Raw genomic sequence first — 18,763 nt, forward strand, 5'->3', positions numbered from 1 at the left:
ATATACTGTATATATATACTGTATATATATATATACTGTGTATATATATATATATATATATATATATATATATATATATATATATATATATATATATATATATATATATACATATATACACACACATACATATACAAACACAAAGGACAAATAAACCTAATTATGAAATAGACAAGTAGTACAATAAACAACAAATCAGGCTGGACTATAACCCAGCACTGGGTAATTTGAAAAGGCTTTTCAAAGAAGCAGCCAAACAATACAAACTTGCAGATATTGAATATGATGCAAAATTATTTTTTAACATATGAAACTAATTACCAAGCACCACCATCCAGTTTTAAATACAAAATGTAAGCAGTTAAATTACGGTAATGCTAGGGTGTCTTTTGTTTCTACACAAAACACTGCCAAGTAAACAGAACTAATGATCATGGTATAGTTGCTAATGTAGTCTGGCCTAACATGATGGGAAACCAGCTGAGAATAAAACAAGTTAGAAAATGTATGTATGGCATAACATTCAGGTGCATTAGGAGCTTAGTTAACAGACTTGAAAGTTGGAGCATTTAAACCTTGTTAGTTACTTCATCAAAGAGTCACTTATCACATTTTTGTAAATTAAAAAAAGTTTTGTAACAGTGAGTCATACATAAAAATAGCAGCAACAGCACAATATAGTTACACAAGTTAGTAAGCATGCAGTATCATATAATTTAAAACATAGTCTATATTGGCTTGTAGTGACTGAATTGCATTCACAGACAGCAGATTCCAACTCAAGTGATGTAAAATCAGTATTGATTGATGCTCTGATGTTGGTTGTGGAGACTCTGTGACTAACTGAAGGTCAGATTTCTTAAATATAACATTTTTGAAAGACATACCTGAAGAACAGTTAAAATCTGTTTAAGGTTGTTAAAATTGTCTGCTTAGAATAATAATGGAAAGCAGGTCTGGAGTTCTGCCAGTAAATGATAATGTCAGAGAAGTTGTGAATCATTATAATGTGCAGATAATGCAGCCATGAGTTTGTTTTTCATGTAATGAATATTTGTTTACTCTATGGTTACAGAGTGATACTTATATAATTCCTTTCCTCTTACATTTATTTCTAGATAAGGAACTTTTTACTTTACTTTTACAATTAACTTACCTCAAGCTGCAGGAAAAGTGAACTCCACTGGCATTTGAATGACTTGTATTAGTATCACATACTTGGCCATCAGGAGCAGTTGTTGGACGATTAAAAGTGCAATGTATACAAAATATATACAAAATATACAAATTGAAGTGACCCTTCTCAACGTTACATTGAAAAATGCTGATTTGTATTGAAATTTCCCAGAATGTTTTTCTGTTTTAATATAAGACAAGTTCACACATCTCGGCAATGCTTTTCAATGGAAGATTTTGAAATTTCAAAAATGTTCTATTTGATATATCTCAATGAAAATTCTCACCAGCGAGTTGAGTCTTTCCATGCTGATACACAGACAGACTTGCAACTGCAGCAGGTGGTTTTTGCATTGTATGTGAACACAGTTTTTTCTGTCAAAAGTGTAACATTTCTGTTGTTTCATTGCAAAGTAACTAGAAAAGTATATCCTCTTCAAGATAAAATCAAACTTAAAGTTAAAAAGAAAAGTGCAATATCAACAACAACTAAGGTGGAGCAAGTTAAATTTAGAAGGAATATTCCAAAATTAAAACCAGCATATCCCATTTCATGAAGCAGGTGTGAAAATAAAGTCTTAACGAAGGCTAAAAAAATAATAAACAAATAAAATATAAATAGACAACAAAAGAGACATACGATGAGGTTCAGACTCCTGTGAGAAGCTGACAAGAGACATTACTGTCTAAATAACATAATTAGTAAGAACGGCTCTTTATGGTTGTGGTTGCTTAGAAGAGCTTGGAGGTGGTTAAGCCAATCTGTGGTATTGGCCCAATTAGCTGAAAAGCACAAAGAACCTCAACCCGAGCTCAGGAATGAGGTTAAGTCTTTAGCATGGCACCACATATTTGGCAAAGCATACCTTTTCTGCATATTTTTCTCTTTTTCTCTTGCGATCTTTTACTTTGCTGGACTCTTCCTGTTGCCTTTTTTCTTCTTGTCGCTGTCGTACTGATGAAAGTAATAACAGTTATAAGATTAAGTATACAGTAAGTCACTCTCTCCTAGACATAATTATCCTTATAAGATGACTCCCGAAAGTCAATAACTGTGTCATTTTTCTGTCTCACATCCACACCACTAAAAGTTATAATTATAATATTAGTGCCAAGCGGTCAGTGTTTATATCTTTTTCAGCACTTACTAGAAGTAGCATCAATCATCACAAGGCACTTTGCAAATCAAAGAGCAACTCCCAAAATTAAATGGCAAAAGGAACCAACAGGAATGTCAAATACATTTGTAGGTAACAAATTTACAAGTTTATTTTTTCATGTTTTGGCCAATGCCTTCATCTAAAGTGATTTACAAGACCTGTACTCATCCATGTTTACTTACTTACTCTACCTTTTTATTTATTTGTTATATATTTTTTACTTTACAATGCCTTAGCCACTACACCATATTGAAATGAGAGAAAATCTTAAAAACTGGCAACTGTCTTGCCATACACTACAAGAAGCAGCGCTCAACATAAATATGGTAGGTGCTGGTGGGCTCTGCAAGTAACTCACACACTGTTTTTCCTCTCAAAATAAAACATGTGAGGAAGGCAGATATAACAAAAGACCTTGGAATCTGAGAAATCTGTTGCTTTAGGTTTCTTAAATGTAAAAATTTCAAATGCTTGCAATGCAATGAATTATACCACTAAGTCTAATATTTCTGTTAGTTATATAATGGTGAGGTGGAGGCAGCATTAAAATTCTGAATGCAACTTGACTTCAGCCTTGACACTGAAGGTGGCACTGAAAGCTATGTTACCACTTGGTTTTGAGTAACAAAATATAAACAAAATGTCTTACATTTCTTCTCAAGTTCCTCATCATCCAAAAGCAGGCTCACCACTTCCTTTGGTTTCAGAGTGTCGGGTTTAAAATTGCCCCCTGAGATGACCATTCTCTGAATCTGCAAGGCAGAATTACAACATACTGAAAGGTTCCATTTTACTACATGATGTCACATCTTTAAACACTGAAAAATAAACTTAAGATAAAGGATAAAATAGCATAAACTGTGTGCCAAAGTAAGAAAGCTCATAGGGTTTGCCTTCTAATGTTGTATTTAATCTGCATAAGACGACATGCCACGGTGAATATTTACTTGCCCAGTTTTGTGGAAGGAATATAAATTCACCAGAGTAATATCAGCACTTTAAGTCCATGGGTACAGCTCATATTTTACTTTGATTTAATAATCATCATGATGATTGGTTACTATATTACATTGATACAATTATGGTTATTTGTCAGTTTTTTTTTACTTCCCAGAAATGATCCAGTGTCTTTAGTATAGGGTGGTCCAGATCTAACTATGCAATTATTGCATTGCATTGAATTAAAAGTTGCATAGTTAGAACTGGACCACCCTGTATAATTAAGTAGACTTATTCCTACCTCACTCTTCTCTTTTGCTCTCTGTAATATTCTTTCTTCAATTGTTCCCTTACATATTAGCCGATAAACAGTCACTTGCTTAGTCTGACCCAGCCTGTGCGCTCTGTCCATGGCTTGCTGATCTACAGTTGGGTTCCAGTCACTGTCATAAAATATGACCTACAAAAAATAAATAAATAAATGAACAAACAAAAAAATACCAATTTTCCATCAACTGTGCAGGAGTTATAGGACAAACTAATCAAAAGAAAATTCAGAACACACGTGTCTTATTCACAGTAACACAACTAAACAGATTAATGTACTAAACCGACACTGATGCCAAGTTAGCATTTGTACCAATCATCCCTATCTAGGCTTGCTATTGGGAATTAAAGCTTTGCATCCATTTCTCTTGTCAGACTATTTAACAGAAAAAAAATTATTTAGTTACAGTTTGCCACAATTTTTTTTGTATCCCTTAATCCCAAAAAGGGCACCTTACTTATAAAGGAACCTTAAAATGTCGTTATGATGTCCACAAGGTTTTACTTGTCTCCCAAATGTTAAGGAGACTGTTATTGGTGAGTGCATGTATGCTCCCTGTGATCCAGGGAAGGTGTCTGCCTGGTGTCTTATGCTACAGAAAATTCTGCACTCTGACAATCAGGCTCAGGAACGGGATGGGTCAATGAAAGCATCATGCCAACATCACACATGAGACCTGACTTTAAATAAGGAGGCTTCTGGATATTGACAACATCTTCTTGGAAGCTCAGAACCCGAGTTTGATTTTATGGTTTGGTTGAAAGGTACTGCTTGATATGGTCAGAAAAGAAAAACATAAGCTAAAGATGCTATCATAAGGAAGCAGTAAAAGGAAATATTAAATAAAAAAGCATTGAATAAGTAGTCTAAAATAGAGGTACATTTATACTGGCAGTGTTAGCTTATCTCTGGTAGACTGAATTTCCCCCCACTATATAAGCATAAAATAAAAAACACATAATTCTGCCCATAGGATGGAACAGAGACCACCTTATATACGTGTAAATTCATATACATTATATACGTGTATATTCGTAAAATGTGGGTCTCAATTCTAATATGACTGCAACTCTAATAGTGCAACTTGTGTGAGGATGGTAAATTTTGTATACTGGCCCATAAATTAAAAACTTGAAAGTTTTGCAGACTTTATACACAAACCATCATTCATCCGACAGTGGCATCCAAAAGCCAGCTCCAGTTTTAAACCAGCATGGTGCAGGTCCAGTGCACGGCATCACCTGTACTGGATGGTGAAGTTGTGTTCTCTGATGCAAGAGTATTTTGGACAAACTGTTACAGAAACAAATGGAAGTATCTGCTCTATATTTCAAAGTTGGTAACTGACTAATCCTTATTGATATCCCCTTCTTCATACCAATCCTGGCCACCCCACATTTAGTGCAGAGGATAAATGAACTACATGCATTAATAACAATGTGGCTGACTGCCATCTCTGTAATATATTAACTACTAGAAGTGTATTCATTCCCTCAGGTGTGAAGGATACTGAAACCGGTGAATATTATGTTGTACTATTAGCAAAAATTATGTTACAATCAGGACCAATGCATGAACATCATGGGCCTGTATGCATGAGTGCATCTGGCTGTGTGTGCAATCCTTTCTACATTTTTTATTGCACTGGTTTCTTTAATTATCATGCTTAGCCATGTACAGTAGGCAAGCAGGGCTTGAGGAAATGTGGTACTGATTTAATAATTACTTTGGAGTAATTTTGGTTTCAGGGATTCCTTCAAGATATTTAAGTGTGGATTTCTGCAGTGGCTGTGGAGTACTTTTCACATTACTTTGTGTGATAAAGGTATTACATTCAACTCAATGTTTTTCAATGAAAATGGTGAAAACTTTTTTTCACTTTTTAAAACTTGACTTTAGTTGGGGAGGCTTGGTAGAGGAGTAATGGATAAGCAATATGTGTATATTCTTATTTTGTTTAGGGCTGTCTCCCCGATCCATTTGGTTCAATTTATATCTGGACCTTGGAGTTAATGTACACATTTTACTCTTTTCTGGTGTCTTGAAGAGTTTCTGTATAACATGATGCTTATTTATATTAACAGCAGATAAATGTCTGGTAAATACAGATGAGCCACTGCAACAAATTGTTTTTTGCTATGATATTGCATTTTAGATAATTTTTTGAGCACTTCTCTGTTACCTCTTACAACCAGTTTTACAAAGTTCATTTCTGCTGTCAGTTCTGAAGCCAACAGACATGAAAACTGCATAATATGAGAGAGCTGAGTGAAGAGTGTATATAAAAAGGTGAAATTCAAAGAGTCAATCACTTCAAACAATTCTCAATTAGTGCTATCTTCTTTATGCAAACTCGGTTATCCTGTTTATACTGTGGTAAGTTACGAGAATCTGTCTTTATGTCATTGTGAATTTCCCATTGGGATTAATAAAGTATCTATCTATCTATCTATCTATCTATCTATCTATCTATCTATCTATCTATCTATCTATCTATCTATCTATCTATCTATCTATCTATCTATCTATCTATACATTCAACAGAGTAATCAGTTTTGTAACTAATTTATTTTTATCTAAAAACTTATTCCAGTAATGACTAGCTTTTCTTGCATGAAGGTTTATAACACTTACAGTGTCAGCCGCTGTTAGGTTAATTCCCAAACCACCAGCTCTTGTGCTTAAAAGGAACACAAAGATGTCCGTTCTGGGAAAAAAAAAACAAAAACAAAAGATGACTACAAGTTTTTGACCATAAATTTCTGCAGTCTCTATGTAATCACATTTTGTCAATTTACCCACAATCAGTCACTTTAAAGCCACCAGTGAACTGCCTTTGTCTTAAGACTGTAAGATAAACCCAAAGTACTTGTATGAAACCCATATATTTGTAAATGTATATATGGATTTGCTAGAAATCCCCTGGTGTTCTCTCATAGTTTAAAGACATAAAGGATGGCTGATGGGTGATTTTAAAATGTCCCGGTATGAGTGAAGACAGGATAGGTGAGTAAATCTACAGATGAAAGGCTAGAGTTACTTCCTGTCATTTTATTTCTGGTTCGTAACTGTGTAGAGTGGCTTTATAAATATTTAATAAAAAAATTCTAAAACATTAAAACATTATAAGTTATTTAATAGCATTCAATGAAGAACTGTGAAAGAGTTATTTGCAAAAAATGGACATGTACAGTGGGGCAATAATAATGCAAAGGGCAATTCACTGAAGTCATGTTTATTCTATAAAGGTAGAAAATGTCTTGAAGAGTTTCTGTAGAACATGATAGATAGATAGACAGACAGACAGACAGACAGACAGACAGACAGACAGACAGACAGACAGACAGACAGACAGACAGACAGACAGACAGATAGATAGATAGATAGATAGATAGATAGATAGATAGATAGATAGATAGATAGATAGATAGATAGATACTTTATTAATCCCAATGGGAAATTCACATTCTTCAGCAGCAGCATACTGATACAATAAATAATATTAAATTAAAGAATGACAACAATGCAGGTGAAAAACAGAAAAACAGACAATAACTATGTATAATGTTGAATGTTAACGTTTACCCCTCTGGGTGGAATTAAAGAGTCGCATAGTTTGGGGGAGAAACGATCTCCTCAATCTGTCTGTGGAGCAGGACAGTGACAGCAGTCTGTCGCTGAAACTGCTCTTCTGTCTGGAGATGACATTATTAAGTGGATGCAGTGGATTCTCCATAATTGATAGGAGCCTGCTGAGCGCCCTTTGCTCTGCCACAGATGTTAAACTGTCCAGCTCCATGCCAACAATAGAGCTTGCCTTCCTCACCAGTTTGTCCAGACGTGAGGCGTCTTTCCTCTTAATGCTGCCTCCCCAGCACACCACTGCGTAGAAGAGGGCGCTCGCCACAACTGTTTGATAGAACATCTGCATCATCTTATTGCAGATGTTGAAGGACGCCAGCCTTCTAAGGTAGTATAACCGGCTCTGTCCTTTCTTGCACAGCGCATCAGTATTGGCAGTCCAGTCTAATTTATCATCCAGCTGCACTCCCAGATATTTATAGGTCTGCACCATCTGCACACAGTCATCTCTGATGATCACTGGGTCCATGAGGGGTCTGGGCCTCCTAAAATCCACCACCAGCTCTTTGGTTTTGCTGGTGTTCAGGTGTAGGTGGTTTGAGTCGCACCATTTAACAAAGTCATTGATTAGGTCCCTATACTCCTCCTCCAGCCCATTCCTGATGCAGCCCACGATAGCAGTGTCATCAGCGAACTTTTGCACATGGCAGGACTCCGAGTTGTATTGGAAGTCCGATGTATATAGGCTGAACAGGACCGGAGAAAGTACAGTCCCCTGTGGCGCTCCTGTGTTGCTGACCACAATGTCAGACGTGCAGTTCCCAAGACGCACATACTGAGGTCTGTCTTTAAGATAGTCCACGATCCATGCCACTAGGTATGAATCTAATCCCATCTCTGTCAGCTTGTCCCTAAGGAGCAGAGGTTGGATTGTGTTGAAGGCGCTAGAGAAGTCTAGAAACATAATTCTTACAGCACCACTACCTCTGTCCAAGTGAGAGAGGGATCGGTGTAGCATATAGATGATGGCATCCTCTGCTCCCACCTTCTCCTGATATGCAAACTGCAGAGGGTCGAGGGCGTGTTGAACCTGTGGCCTAAGGTGGTGAAGCAGCAGCCTCTCCATGGTCTTCATCACATGTGATGTCAGAGCAACAGGCCGAAAGTCATTCAGCTCACTAGGACGTGATACCTTTGGGATTGGGGTGATACAAGATGTTTTCCAAAGCCTCGGGACTTTCCCCTGTTCCAGGCTCAGGTTGAAGATGCGCTGTAGAGGGCCCCCCAGCTCCGATGCACAGACCTTCAGCAGTCGTGGCGATACTCCATCTGGACCCGCTGCTTTGCTGGCACGAAGTCTCCTCAGCTCTTTGCTCACTTGCGCTGTTGTAATTATGGGTGGGGATGTCTTTCCTATGCTGGTATCAGCAGAAGGATGTGTGGAGGGTGCAATACTCCGAGGTGAGTGTGAGAGTGGGTTAGGGTGGTCAAACCTGTTAAAGAAGTTGTTCATTTGGTTTGCTCTCTTCACGTCTCTCTCAATGGTGGTACCCCGCTTCGAGCTGCAGCCAGTGATGATCTTCATCCCATCCCACACTTCCTTCATGCTGTTATTCTGCAACTTCTGCTCCAGCTTTCTCCTGTACTGCTCCTTCGCCGCCCTGAGCTGGACTCGGAGTTCCTTCTGCACGCACTTGAGCTCATGCTGATCACCGTTTTTAAAAGCCCTTTTCTTCTGGTTCAAAAGGCCCTTGATGTCACTTGTAATCCATGGCTTGTTGTTAGCATAGCAGCGTACACTTCTTACTGGAACTACAATGTCCATACAGAAGTTGATGTAGTCAGTAGTGCAGTCAACAACTTCCTCAATGTTTTCATTATGAGATCCCTGCAGGATATCCCAGTCTGTAGTTCCAAAAAGTTCTCTCAGAGTATTCTCAGCCTCCGGGGTCCACTTCCTGAATGATCGTGTGGTTACAGGTAGGACTCTCACTTTTGGTTTATAGTGAGGCTGAAGCAGAACCAGGTTATGATCTGCTTTCCCAAGCGCAGGCAGCGGGGTGGCGCTGTATGCGTCTTTAACGTTTGCATACAGTAAATCAATAGTCTTATTTCCCCGGGTGTTACAGTCCACATACTGGGAGAATGCAGGTAATGTTTTGTCCAGCGTCACATGGTTAAAGTCTCCAGCGATTAGCACAAGCGCCTCAGGGTGCTGCGTTTGTAACTTAGCAACAGCAGAATGGATGATGTCACTCGCTGACTCCTCGTCCGCCCGAGGAGGAATATACACGATGACAACAATGACATGTCCAAACTCTCTGGGCAAGTAGTAGGGACGTAAACTTACGGCCAACAGTTCGATATCCCTGCAGCAAGTGGAGATTTTGACGTTAATGTGTCCAGAGTTACACCACCGTGTATTAACATAGAGAGCGAGTCCTCCTCCTTTGTGCTTCCCACAGGTACTTGCATCTCTGTCCGCTCTAACTGTGCTAAACCCGGGTAGCTCCACGTTGGCATCTGGGATGGTGTTATTTAGCCAGGTTTCGCAAAAACACAACAAACTGCATTCTCTGTAGGTCCTGACATTTTTCACCAGCGCAGCCAGTTCGTCGATCTTATTTGAGATTGAGTTTACATTCCCCAGAATCACAGAAGGCACCGAAGGCTTGAAACGCCACTTTCTCGCAAGCCGCTTCATTTTTAGCTTAGTGCCGGCTCTGCTGCCACGATACCACCTTCTTACCTCGTCAGGTAAATAGGGAACCACACCGGCACTGGCATTTGTTCTCAGCGCTCGAAGTTGAGTACTTGAATATGCGAGTCTCGGCGTGTAAAAATCCATGCCCACGTTGTAAAAGTAAGTGTGTCCAGGGAACGAATCCACATAAAATAAAGTAATAGGAGTGATCAATAAATAAAAATAGAAAAATAAAAGTAGAAAAGTACACATACATATACAGTCATACACGGAGCTGCTGAAAAGGCTGCCACTCACGGCGGCGCCGGATGTTTTTTTAATGATGCTTATTTAAATTAACAGCAGATAAATGTGTGGTACATAGAGATGAGTCACTGCAACAAGTAGTTTCTTTGCTATGATATTTCATTTTAGAAAAAATGTTTTGAGCACTTCTCTGTTAGCTCTTCCAACCAGCTTTGCATGGTTCATTTCTGCTAATGAATAACATGTCCTCCCTACAATAATAACGTGTGTGATATTAACTGAATATGCAAGAATTTCAATGGAGAAGTAGATTTTTTTGTGCTTTAAAACCTCTTTGTGACCATGAATTTCAATAAGTGGTTATCAGGATTTTATCTTATGTAATATTAAATATCTTTGGTATGTAAACATTCACAGAGATTAAACGGACAGACATGCCAACTCATTATGAAGTGAAGTGGCTTTAGGGTTCTACCTATGGACATGCAGTCACTGATCAAGCCAAACACAACTGTGTAATTCACCTCATACTACCAGATTCAATGTGCGTCACTAGTGTACAACAATGTGATTGAATGTTTATGAACGTAGTACCATCACTTGCATTTCCATTTGTCGAAGAAGAGTCTCGGTGCTCCAATCAAAAGGGTGCTAGATCTAAATAAAGATGGCCAAGTGCTGCACATATATTCAATTTAGGCTCTGATTAGCTGAAATAGTTATCAGACAAATGTGCAAAAGTAGACTAAAATATGTTTATCTATTCAAATAAAAAAATATTTTCTATTTACATCAAAATGTATAATAATGGTTTTAGGCCACCTTACAAAAAGTGGTAATTTGTATGTCCTAGTGTTAGCCGGAGGACTTGAAGTTTGCCTCCCTCCACTGTGATCTGCTGATATCCTTGTGTGTTTTCACTTTATTTTAAACTTAACGCATCTTTCTTTCCTTTGTGTAAAAGAGGACATCACCTTTTTTAACATGTCCCAAATGCACTACAACACCTGCTAGTGTTTCAATTGAATATATATGTGTGTGTGTGTATATATATATATATATATATATATATATGTTTTAATAAACTGAGTGCCTTAAAGTGTGTAATAAACAAAACATTTTATGGATTTAACAATAACAATTTAGTTTAATAAAAAAATAAAAGGTTCACAGTGTACATACTTAAATTTACTTCACACAGGAGCAAAATTCAAATTAAGATTGTGGATTTTTTGTTAGAATACAGTGTGTTTGGTAGACACTTCGCAAAAGGTAAGTGAGCAGCTACAGGCGCAGTTTCATGTCCTTTTTGGACTCATTAGAAACTGGTGGCCATTCCTGAACTTTAGTGGAAACTATGATCTGCATTAGTCTTACCGGCTCTGGAAATCTGCCACCATGTCTCGCCTCTCAGAAATTTTTGAGGATCCATCTAGTCTCATGTACGTATGCTTGCGATAAACCATATATTCCTGAAAAAAAAAGTTAAAAATAACATCTATTAGAAAATCTGCAGTGTTTGAAAATTTCAAGACAACTAAAGCATAGGTGGAACTGCATGGCACTTATTTTTCTCATTCAGTTTTACAGAAGGTAAATGACTGAACTGTGGGGCGTCTGACGCCCTGGCTAGTTACAGCATACAGCTTTATAAATTAGAGTTACAGATTGAGTCTTTTTCATTAAGTTCATTTTGACAATATATTTTTATACTTTGTTTAGCTCAATCCAAGCATTTGACAAGAGACGCTTGGATTTTTTCCCAGATATGAAGAAGAAAGCGAACAAGTTAAATAACATTTGACAAAGACATGTTGGTATCTACAGGGTATGGCACAAAATTCAGAGCAATCGATTAATGGAGGGGTTCACCAAGCTCATATCTCTGAATGAGGCATAAGCTCCCCTGAAAGGATCATTTGTAAAGGTTTAGGGGGAATATTTATGAATTAACCATCCACCTTAATAAAAAAATAAGTATATGTGTATCTGTGTGAAGGTCTGGTTGCTATGTCTCCATCTTTCCAAAAGATGGTGCATCAAAACATTAATACTGCTTTAATGAATCCCATGTCAAATTTGCATACAACAGAGACATATGTATTGAATGGTAAACTGCAAATATTAAAGATGAGATCTCTGTTGATGACTTAGATTTCAACTCATCCTAGATGGGTAGCGCAGCTAGTTTTAGTTATATAAATTAAAAATATACTTATGTTTCATGAAAAAATAAAACTGTTCTGTCACTCATTTCTAGTACAAGCTGCATTTTACTTTCAGCTATGCTATGCATAGGTGGCTAATAAAGTGATGACAGAAGCTATGCTTTTTGTGTTTTCATGAATTAGGACAAGGCATCACCTCTCTACTTCATGGGCTCCGTCAAATTCAACTAGACCCAGTTTTCTGTGGTTTTTGTCTATGTTCATGTAAGGGGAATTCCTATGAAATATTAAAATATAGTTATAGACAGTAATGCCACCTTATGGGCCTAAACCTTGATCTCTTATATTACTCTTGTGACAAGATAAGTATAACCCTCAAAAGATACCACAAATGCCAAGGTATAATTCACACTTTGCTGAAGGAAGTATGTCTGTATGTATCAACAACACTCTGGTTAAAACTGAGCACATCACGTGCCAGACAGAACTGTTATCTGGAACTGGTGCTTGTTTTGCTACTGAAACTACAAGGATTGTTTTGGCTCCCACATGCACTATAATGGAAACTGAAAGGATGAATAAACAGATGATCATTCATCAGAGGTATGACGTAGGTGTACAATGCACTAAGAGAAATAAAAACAAGGTACCTCTGACACAATTTCCTTGAGGGAAGCAAATACACTAGAAGAAACAGGATTAAGCATAGAAACAGAACTGGACTAATCTGATTTTTCAAGGAGTTAAAAATTATTTACACAGGAGTTCCTAGAGTTCCTAACTGCAAATCAGCCACAGGAATTTTAACCTCCCAGATTTGTTCAGCAATTTACTACAACCATTGAAAGTGACAAGTTACTTGCTTCTCTTGATTTCCAGAAGCCTACATAATCATTTCAAAAAATCTTAAGTTGTTCTTAAACAATAAAATGGAGATTAGATAGATGGATAGGTAATTCATTTTATTTAATAAATACAGTAATAAATTAGAAAGTAGCAATAATGTTGGACTCCAAGCAATGCAGTTTAGGACAACATCAAACACCAGTATAAATAGATATTTTATGCCAAACTATAACATTAAAACAACCTAGATGAGAACAGGCTATTCAGCCCGGCAAATCTTGACATTCCTCTCCACTTTAATTCTTCTAAAATAACCTCAAGTTGAGTCTCTAAAGTCCTACTGTCTACTACACTACTTGGTCACTTATTTCATGTGTCTGTGGTTCTCTGTGGAAAGAAAAACTTGCTAATGTATGTGCGAAATTTACCCTTAACAGATTTCCAACTGTGTCCCCATATTCTTGATTAACTCATTTTAAAATAACAGTTTTATTTTAATAGTTGAATTTTAAACACTTCAATGTCTCCTCCTAATCTCATTTTGCCTAAACTGTAAAGGCTCGGCTCTTTTAAACTTTCTATATAACTCATCCCCTGTAGCCCTAGAATCGGCCTGGTTGCTCTTCTCTGGACTTTTTCCAGCACTGCTATGTCCTTTTTGTAGCCAGGAGACCAAAACTGCACACAACACTCCAGATTAGGCCTCACCAGTGTTCTATAAATCTTCACTATAACTTCCATGGATGTGTACTCTGCACATCAAGGCGCTATAACCTCAAATTTTGTTAGCCTTCTTAATGGCTTCTGAACACTGTTTGGCAGTTGATAGTGTCAGGTCCACTATACTTTATTCCCAATTAGGTTTATTTTGGCCAGCCCTACTACTATCAGAGTCAAGGTGGTAGCACAAAGAATTTAGAGGAAAATTGTGCTACCATCAAAAGAGAGTACCAAAATTCAATTTTAGTTAATCTGCATGAGTCTGTAAATGGGTTACAAAGCCATCTAAAGTGCAGGGACTCCAAGGAACCTTCATAATTGTCATACTTTTTAAGTGGAGAAAGTTTAATAAAAGTGTAAATTCTTCTCTACAGAGGCCGTCCTCCTGAGGCCAGGTTTATACTTCACGCGACGCGATGTATGCTCCAGCGGACACTCCTGCTACGCAAGCGTTTTACTGTTTATACTTGCATGTGTACTTTATGTAAATCTGGAAAAATCCACCAGGTGGCAGTGCAAGACATTATCACGGTGAGAACAGGTTCGGCTTTGCTGTGCTGTAAATTGCCTGGAACATCCATTAAATTCCGATGACACCTTACCGCAATATCTCTGAAAAGGATGCTTAATGATTAAATCCATCAATCCAGGGATGTGCCCAATCCACCAAGCAAGGCAGAAACAATCCCTGGATGGGCATCAGCTCATCGCAAGGCGAATACAAGCGCTCACATACACTAGCGTAATTTCAGTGTCACCAAATCTGCATATCTTTGGAAGGAAACCAGAGCACACTGTGGAAACCCAGCAGGAAAACATGCAAACTCCAGGCAAGGAATACCAGCGACGTGACTCTCTGCGAGACAGCAGCGTGACCACTCCGCCACCATGTCATCCCCATTTGTGTAATTATTAATAGTATTCATTATTTAAACGAAATTAACGATTTATCTGTAAAATGTAACATACATACTTTAATGCATTTCATCATGAAAGTGATATCAAGTATAAATCTAAGGATTTTAAATGTGCAGAGAGTTGGAATATCATACATTTAATGTGTTCTGTGTGGTGATTGCTGCTGTCAGGTCGGGAGGAAGCCCCAAAAAAAAGACGGCACAAAAGATGGTATGTGAGACTTTTAAAATGTATCGTGTCATTACAATCGGGAATATGCAACGCTTGAAAATAAAAGCACCATAAATGCATCTGTATGTTGGCATTTTGCTTCACCACATCGATCCATTTATCAAACATCGAAGCATGCACATCAATCTCGCAGGATCCTCAAAGCAGCTTTCTGTTACATGTAGATGGTAAACAGAGACTCTGACGTCACATTCCAACTTTTATCACACTGCGCCCCCCAACTTTTTGCTGGTATTGCAACTTGCGCACGCATCGCGTTAATTTCTGAGGGCATGCTCAGAGGATGCGTCAAATGAACGCTGGGAACATGTGGCAGCCATGATGTGTACACATTCTGAGCTTGAAGTATAAACCAGCCCTGAATCTCTCAAAGCATTGTCCGTGAACATATAAGTCAAATGTGGAACTTCATGCCCAACATGGACCTCAGTATGTCTGGATAAAGCTGGTACTGTATTCTGCAGTAAGACCATCAAACAAATGACTAAGCATACATTATGGCAATGTCACAACTGGGAGATGATTGTCTAGCACATGAACAACTTGAAGCAGGTTTGGAAAAAGAATGCATGGATTGATGGATGGATGGATGGATGAATAGATAACTTGACATCACTGAAGGAGCCATGACTTCTGCTCTGTACATAAAAATTCTTCAGGCATTCCACCCATTAGCTGATGTGCAGCTGGACCACGAAGCAAGTCAACGATCCAAGATACACCAACAAGATCTACATTAGAATGGCTGAAATAAAAATCAGGTTAGAGTTTGGTATGGTCATGTCATACTGTACATGTTCAGTATGGACCTGAGACAAGCACTTCATGCTTGAAATTCCACAAAAGTCAATGAATTGAAGCTCTTTCAAAAGAAAGGCTCGTTCATTTTAAAACTTTTCACCATGTCCATGGGAATTTTCCCACCAGGGTGACATCCAATATCCCAAAAGACATGCAGATTTGTTTGACTGGTGACTCTAAATTGGCCCAGTATGAGTGAGTATGAGTGTGTGTGTGTAAATGAGCCTTGTGATGGAGCACCACACAGGGAGGGGTCCTGTTTTCTTCCTGATAATAGCAAGACACGCTCCAGTTCTCTGTGACCCAAAAATTAAATAAAGTCTAAAAAATTTATAGAAGAATAGACTGTTAGTACTGAATGAACACGTGGGTGCCTTATCTAGATTTAGTGGGTTATTTATATAGTGGGTGTATTCACATAAAATGAAAAGTGACAAAGGATAAAAGGGTATTTTAATTCAACATTTAATCCCAAAAGCTTGCTAAATATTCCTGACAAGTCTTGTTGCTTTTAACGCATTATAGGGGCAGACAGCAGCATCAGTAGTAATTGTGCAGCATTATGGTACATGAATTTACATAATATGAAAGTAGAAAAGCTTTGAGTTTGTCCTGTAAAAACATGAAACAAGGGAAAAGTCAGAACATTGTATATACAGCAATATGTCTTCACTTTTATATTTATACATATTGCTCATGCACAATTTTGTTAGCACAAAAGAGAATAATTTTTACAAAATAAACAGCTGACAGTAAGACAGTATGTTCATAAATATTTGAGCACACTGTTACATACAATTATGGTGGACTGAGTCTGGTAGTATGAAGGGCTTCCCATGGATGTGGTCTTACGATTTGCTTACAAATGTAAAAGCAGAAGCCACTGGTCCCACAATATGCTTGCACGTTCAAACATTCAGCTCAATGAGAATTCACATAGCAAAGAGACATAGCATAAAATAATATTCTTAAAGTAACTTGATCAAATTTGGGGTTTTAGGGGGACCAAAGAAATATTAAAAGCACACAAATGTACCTGCTTGTGCATAGAAATATTTATGTGATTGGATAAAGTCATATGAAAGTTCTTGTTATAGTGACTCATCTGCATGTACAAATGTTCTGTACATCTCCCTATTATAAAAAAAATTATTACATAATTATTATATTATTATAAAAAAAAATCTTGGGAGGGAGACAATGCATGATCTTCTCGGAAGACAATTTGACGTCCCGTGAGACAAGGCAGTGAGACAAAAGGACAGCTGCGCAGCGCGACAAGCAGAACATGCACCTCGGCAGCAGCACAAAGCCAGAAGCTGATCCATCCGCATCTCCTTAGCGATCGTTCAGCTCCCCCATTCCTCCGGGGGGTTTGAGTGAAGCAATTGAGACGTGATCATCTCGGAGAGACACTTTGACAACACATGAGACGTGATCATCTCGGAGAGACACTTTGACGTCACGCGAGATTAGACATTACAACCTTAGGAAGCAAAACCCGTGAGACGGTTACTTTTGCACGTCACGCCCTACTTACAAACAATTTAAAACAAGTTCATGGACATCTAACCTAGCAGTTGTTGGAATGCTTTTGGCAGACACACTTCATGGGCTCCCAGCTCTTAAAACAACGACAAGCAGAATAAGCAGCACGCCAGCTGCAGCACCCAGCAAGCCAGCAGATGATCCGAGCACTTCTCCTTAGCATGCATTCAGCCCCCAATACCCCGTTCACAATGCGAGCGGCAGAGACACGAAGTGGCAAAAGGACAGCTGCTGTACAGGATTTTAAATGAACGACGTGCAGCGCAACAAGCAGAGCATGCAGCTTGCCAGCAGCAGCAGCAAGCCAGCAGCTGTTCTGACCGCATCTCCTTAGTGTGAGTTCAGCCCCCCTACCTTCACAATGCGAGCAGCATAATACGTCCCACGAGAAAGTGCCCGGGGCCGGAAATAAAGGACAAATATTGTTTTTACAAAAGTTTTAAAGTAAAAGTGAAAATAATGCATATGTAACAATTCCCATGAAATAATCTCTTTAAATTGTATATCTGGTAAACCAAACCTGGGGGTGGGTGAGGGAAGCAAGCAGCCACCTAGATTTCTATAATTTTAAAACAAAAACCTTGTCAGGACTTTGGTAAACTATTATACATTATTATACTAACAGTTATACTGCATTATAAGAGACCAGTACACATTTACAATTTCTAGCAAATAACTTGCTGTGGCACACCAAATGCCATCAAATTAGGTTGCATGTCCCATAGTGGCCAGACGTACAAATAAGAGTTTAACTGTACTCTATGTGACAATATTAGTACTATTACTGTTACTATATTCCAAACCCACTCTCTCTTTTCTTTGATTGACATGAGCCAGAGATATAAGCAACAAGACAGGAACAAACTCCAGCCATTCATTAGTAGACTCATCCACCATCACTCAGATCGGAGCAGTTTAAGATCACCAGTCATCTTGCATTTATGCTTTTAAACTGTGAAAGGATTCTGCAGTATTTCTAAAAAAATCCATATAAAGAGTATAGGACTTAGCACAACACCACCTGCTGGATAAAAACTGGAAATGCTGGAGCTGTTGGTAGCAGGGTATGCATTTTTCATGTCAAACAGGATAATAAACAGGAAACCACCACAGGGAACCACTTACAACCTGATCAAGATGATTTTTATAATTTCAATACCCTGCTGCTGGCTTTAATTAATTGTTGGGTTTGAAGATATTGACAGGAATAAAGTAAAGTTGGGATTTAATAAAAAAAATTAAATAAATTAAGAGAAAACTAAGAGGTTTTAGGCATGGTCCCTGAAGATCAGCTTGTAACACAAGTTACTAACTGTAAATTAATCGTATGATTTTTCCTAGCTGATCAGATATCAGATGCTTTACAAGAAACAAATCTTAACTCCAAAAATTGATT

The 18,763-nt window shown here is 38.0% G+C and overlaps 1 protein-coding gene across 2 annotated transcripts in view; it reads right to left on the bottom strand.

The window, feature by feature from the left end:
• ino80 (INO80 complex ATPase subunit) overlaps positions 1-18,763 on the bottom strand; it is a 191,659-nt gene that overhangs the window by 14,857 nt on the left and 158,039 nt on the right. For both annotated transcript variants that reach the window (XM_051919982.1, XM_028821952.2), the window contains exons 28-32: positions 11,513-11,607; positions 6,238-6,310; positions 3,577-3,735; positions 2,986-3,088; positions 2,043-2,131 (exon numbers count right to left, since the gene is read on the bottom strand). In XM_051919982.1, coding sequence (XP_051775942.1) covers positions 2,043-2,131; positions 2,986-3,088; positions 3,577-3,735; positions 6,238-6,310; positions 11,513-11,607 — 519 coding nt within the window. The remainder of the gene's footprint in view (positions 1-2,042; positions 2,132-2,985; positions 3,089-3,576; positions 3,736-6,237; positions 6,311-11,512; positions 11,608-18,763) is intronic.

Source organism: Erpetoichthys calabaricus, chromosome 16 (assembly GCF_900747795.2).
Source record: "Erpetoichthys calabaricus chromosome 16, fErpCal1.3, whole genome shotgun sequence".
Classification (NCBI taxonomy): Eukaryota; Metazoa; Chordata; class Cladistia; order Polypteriformes; family Polypteridae; genus Erpetoichthys; species Erpetoichthys calabaricus.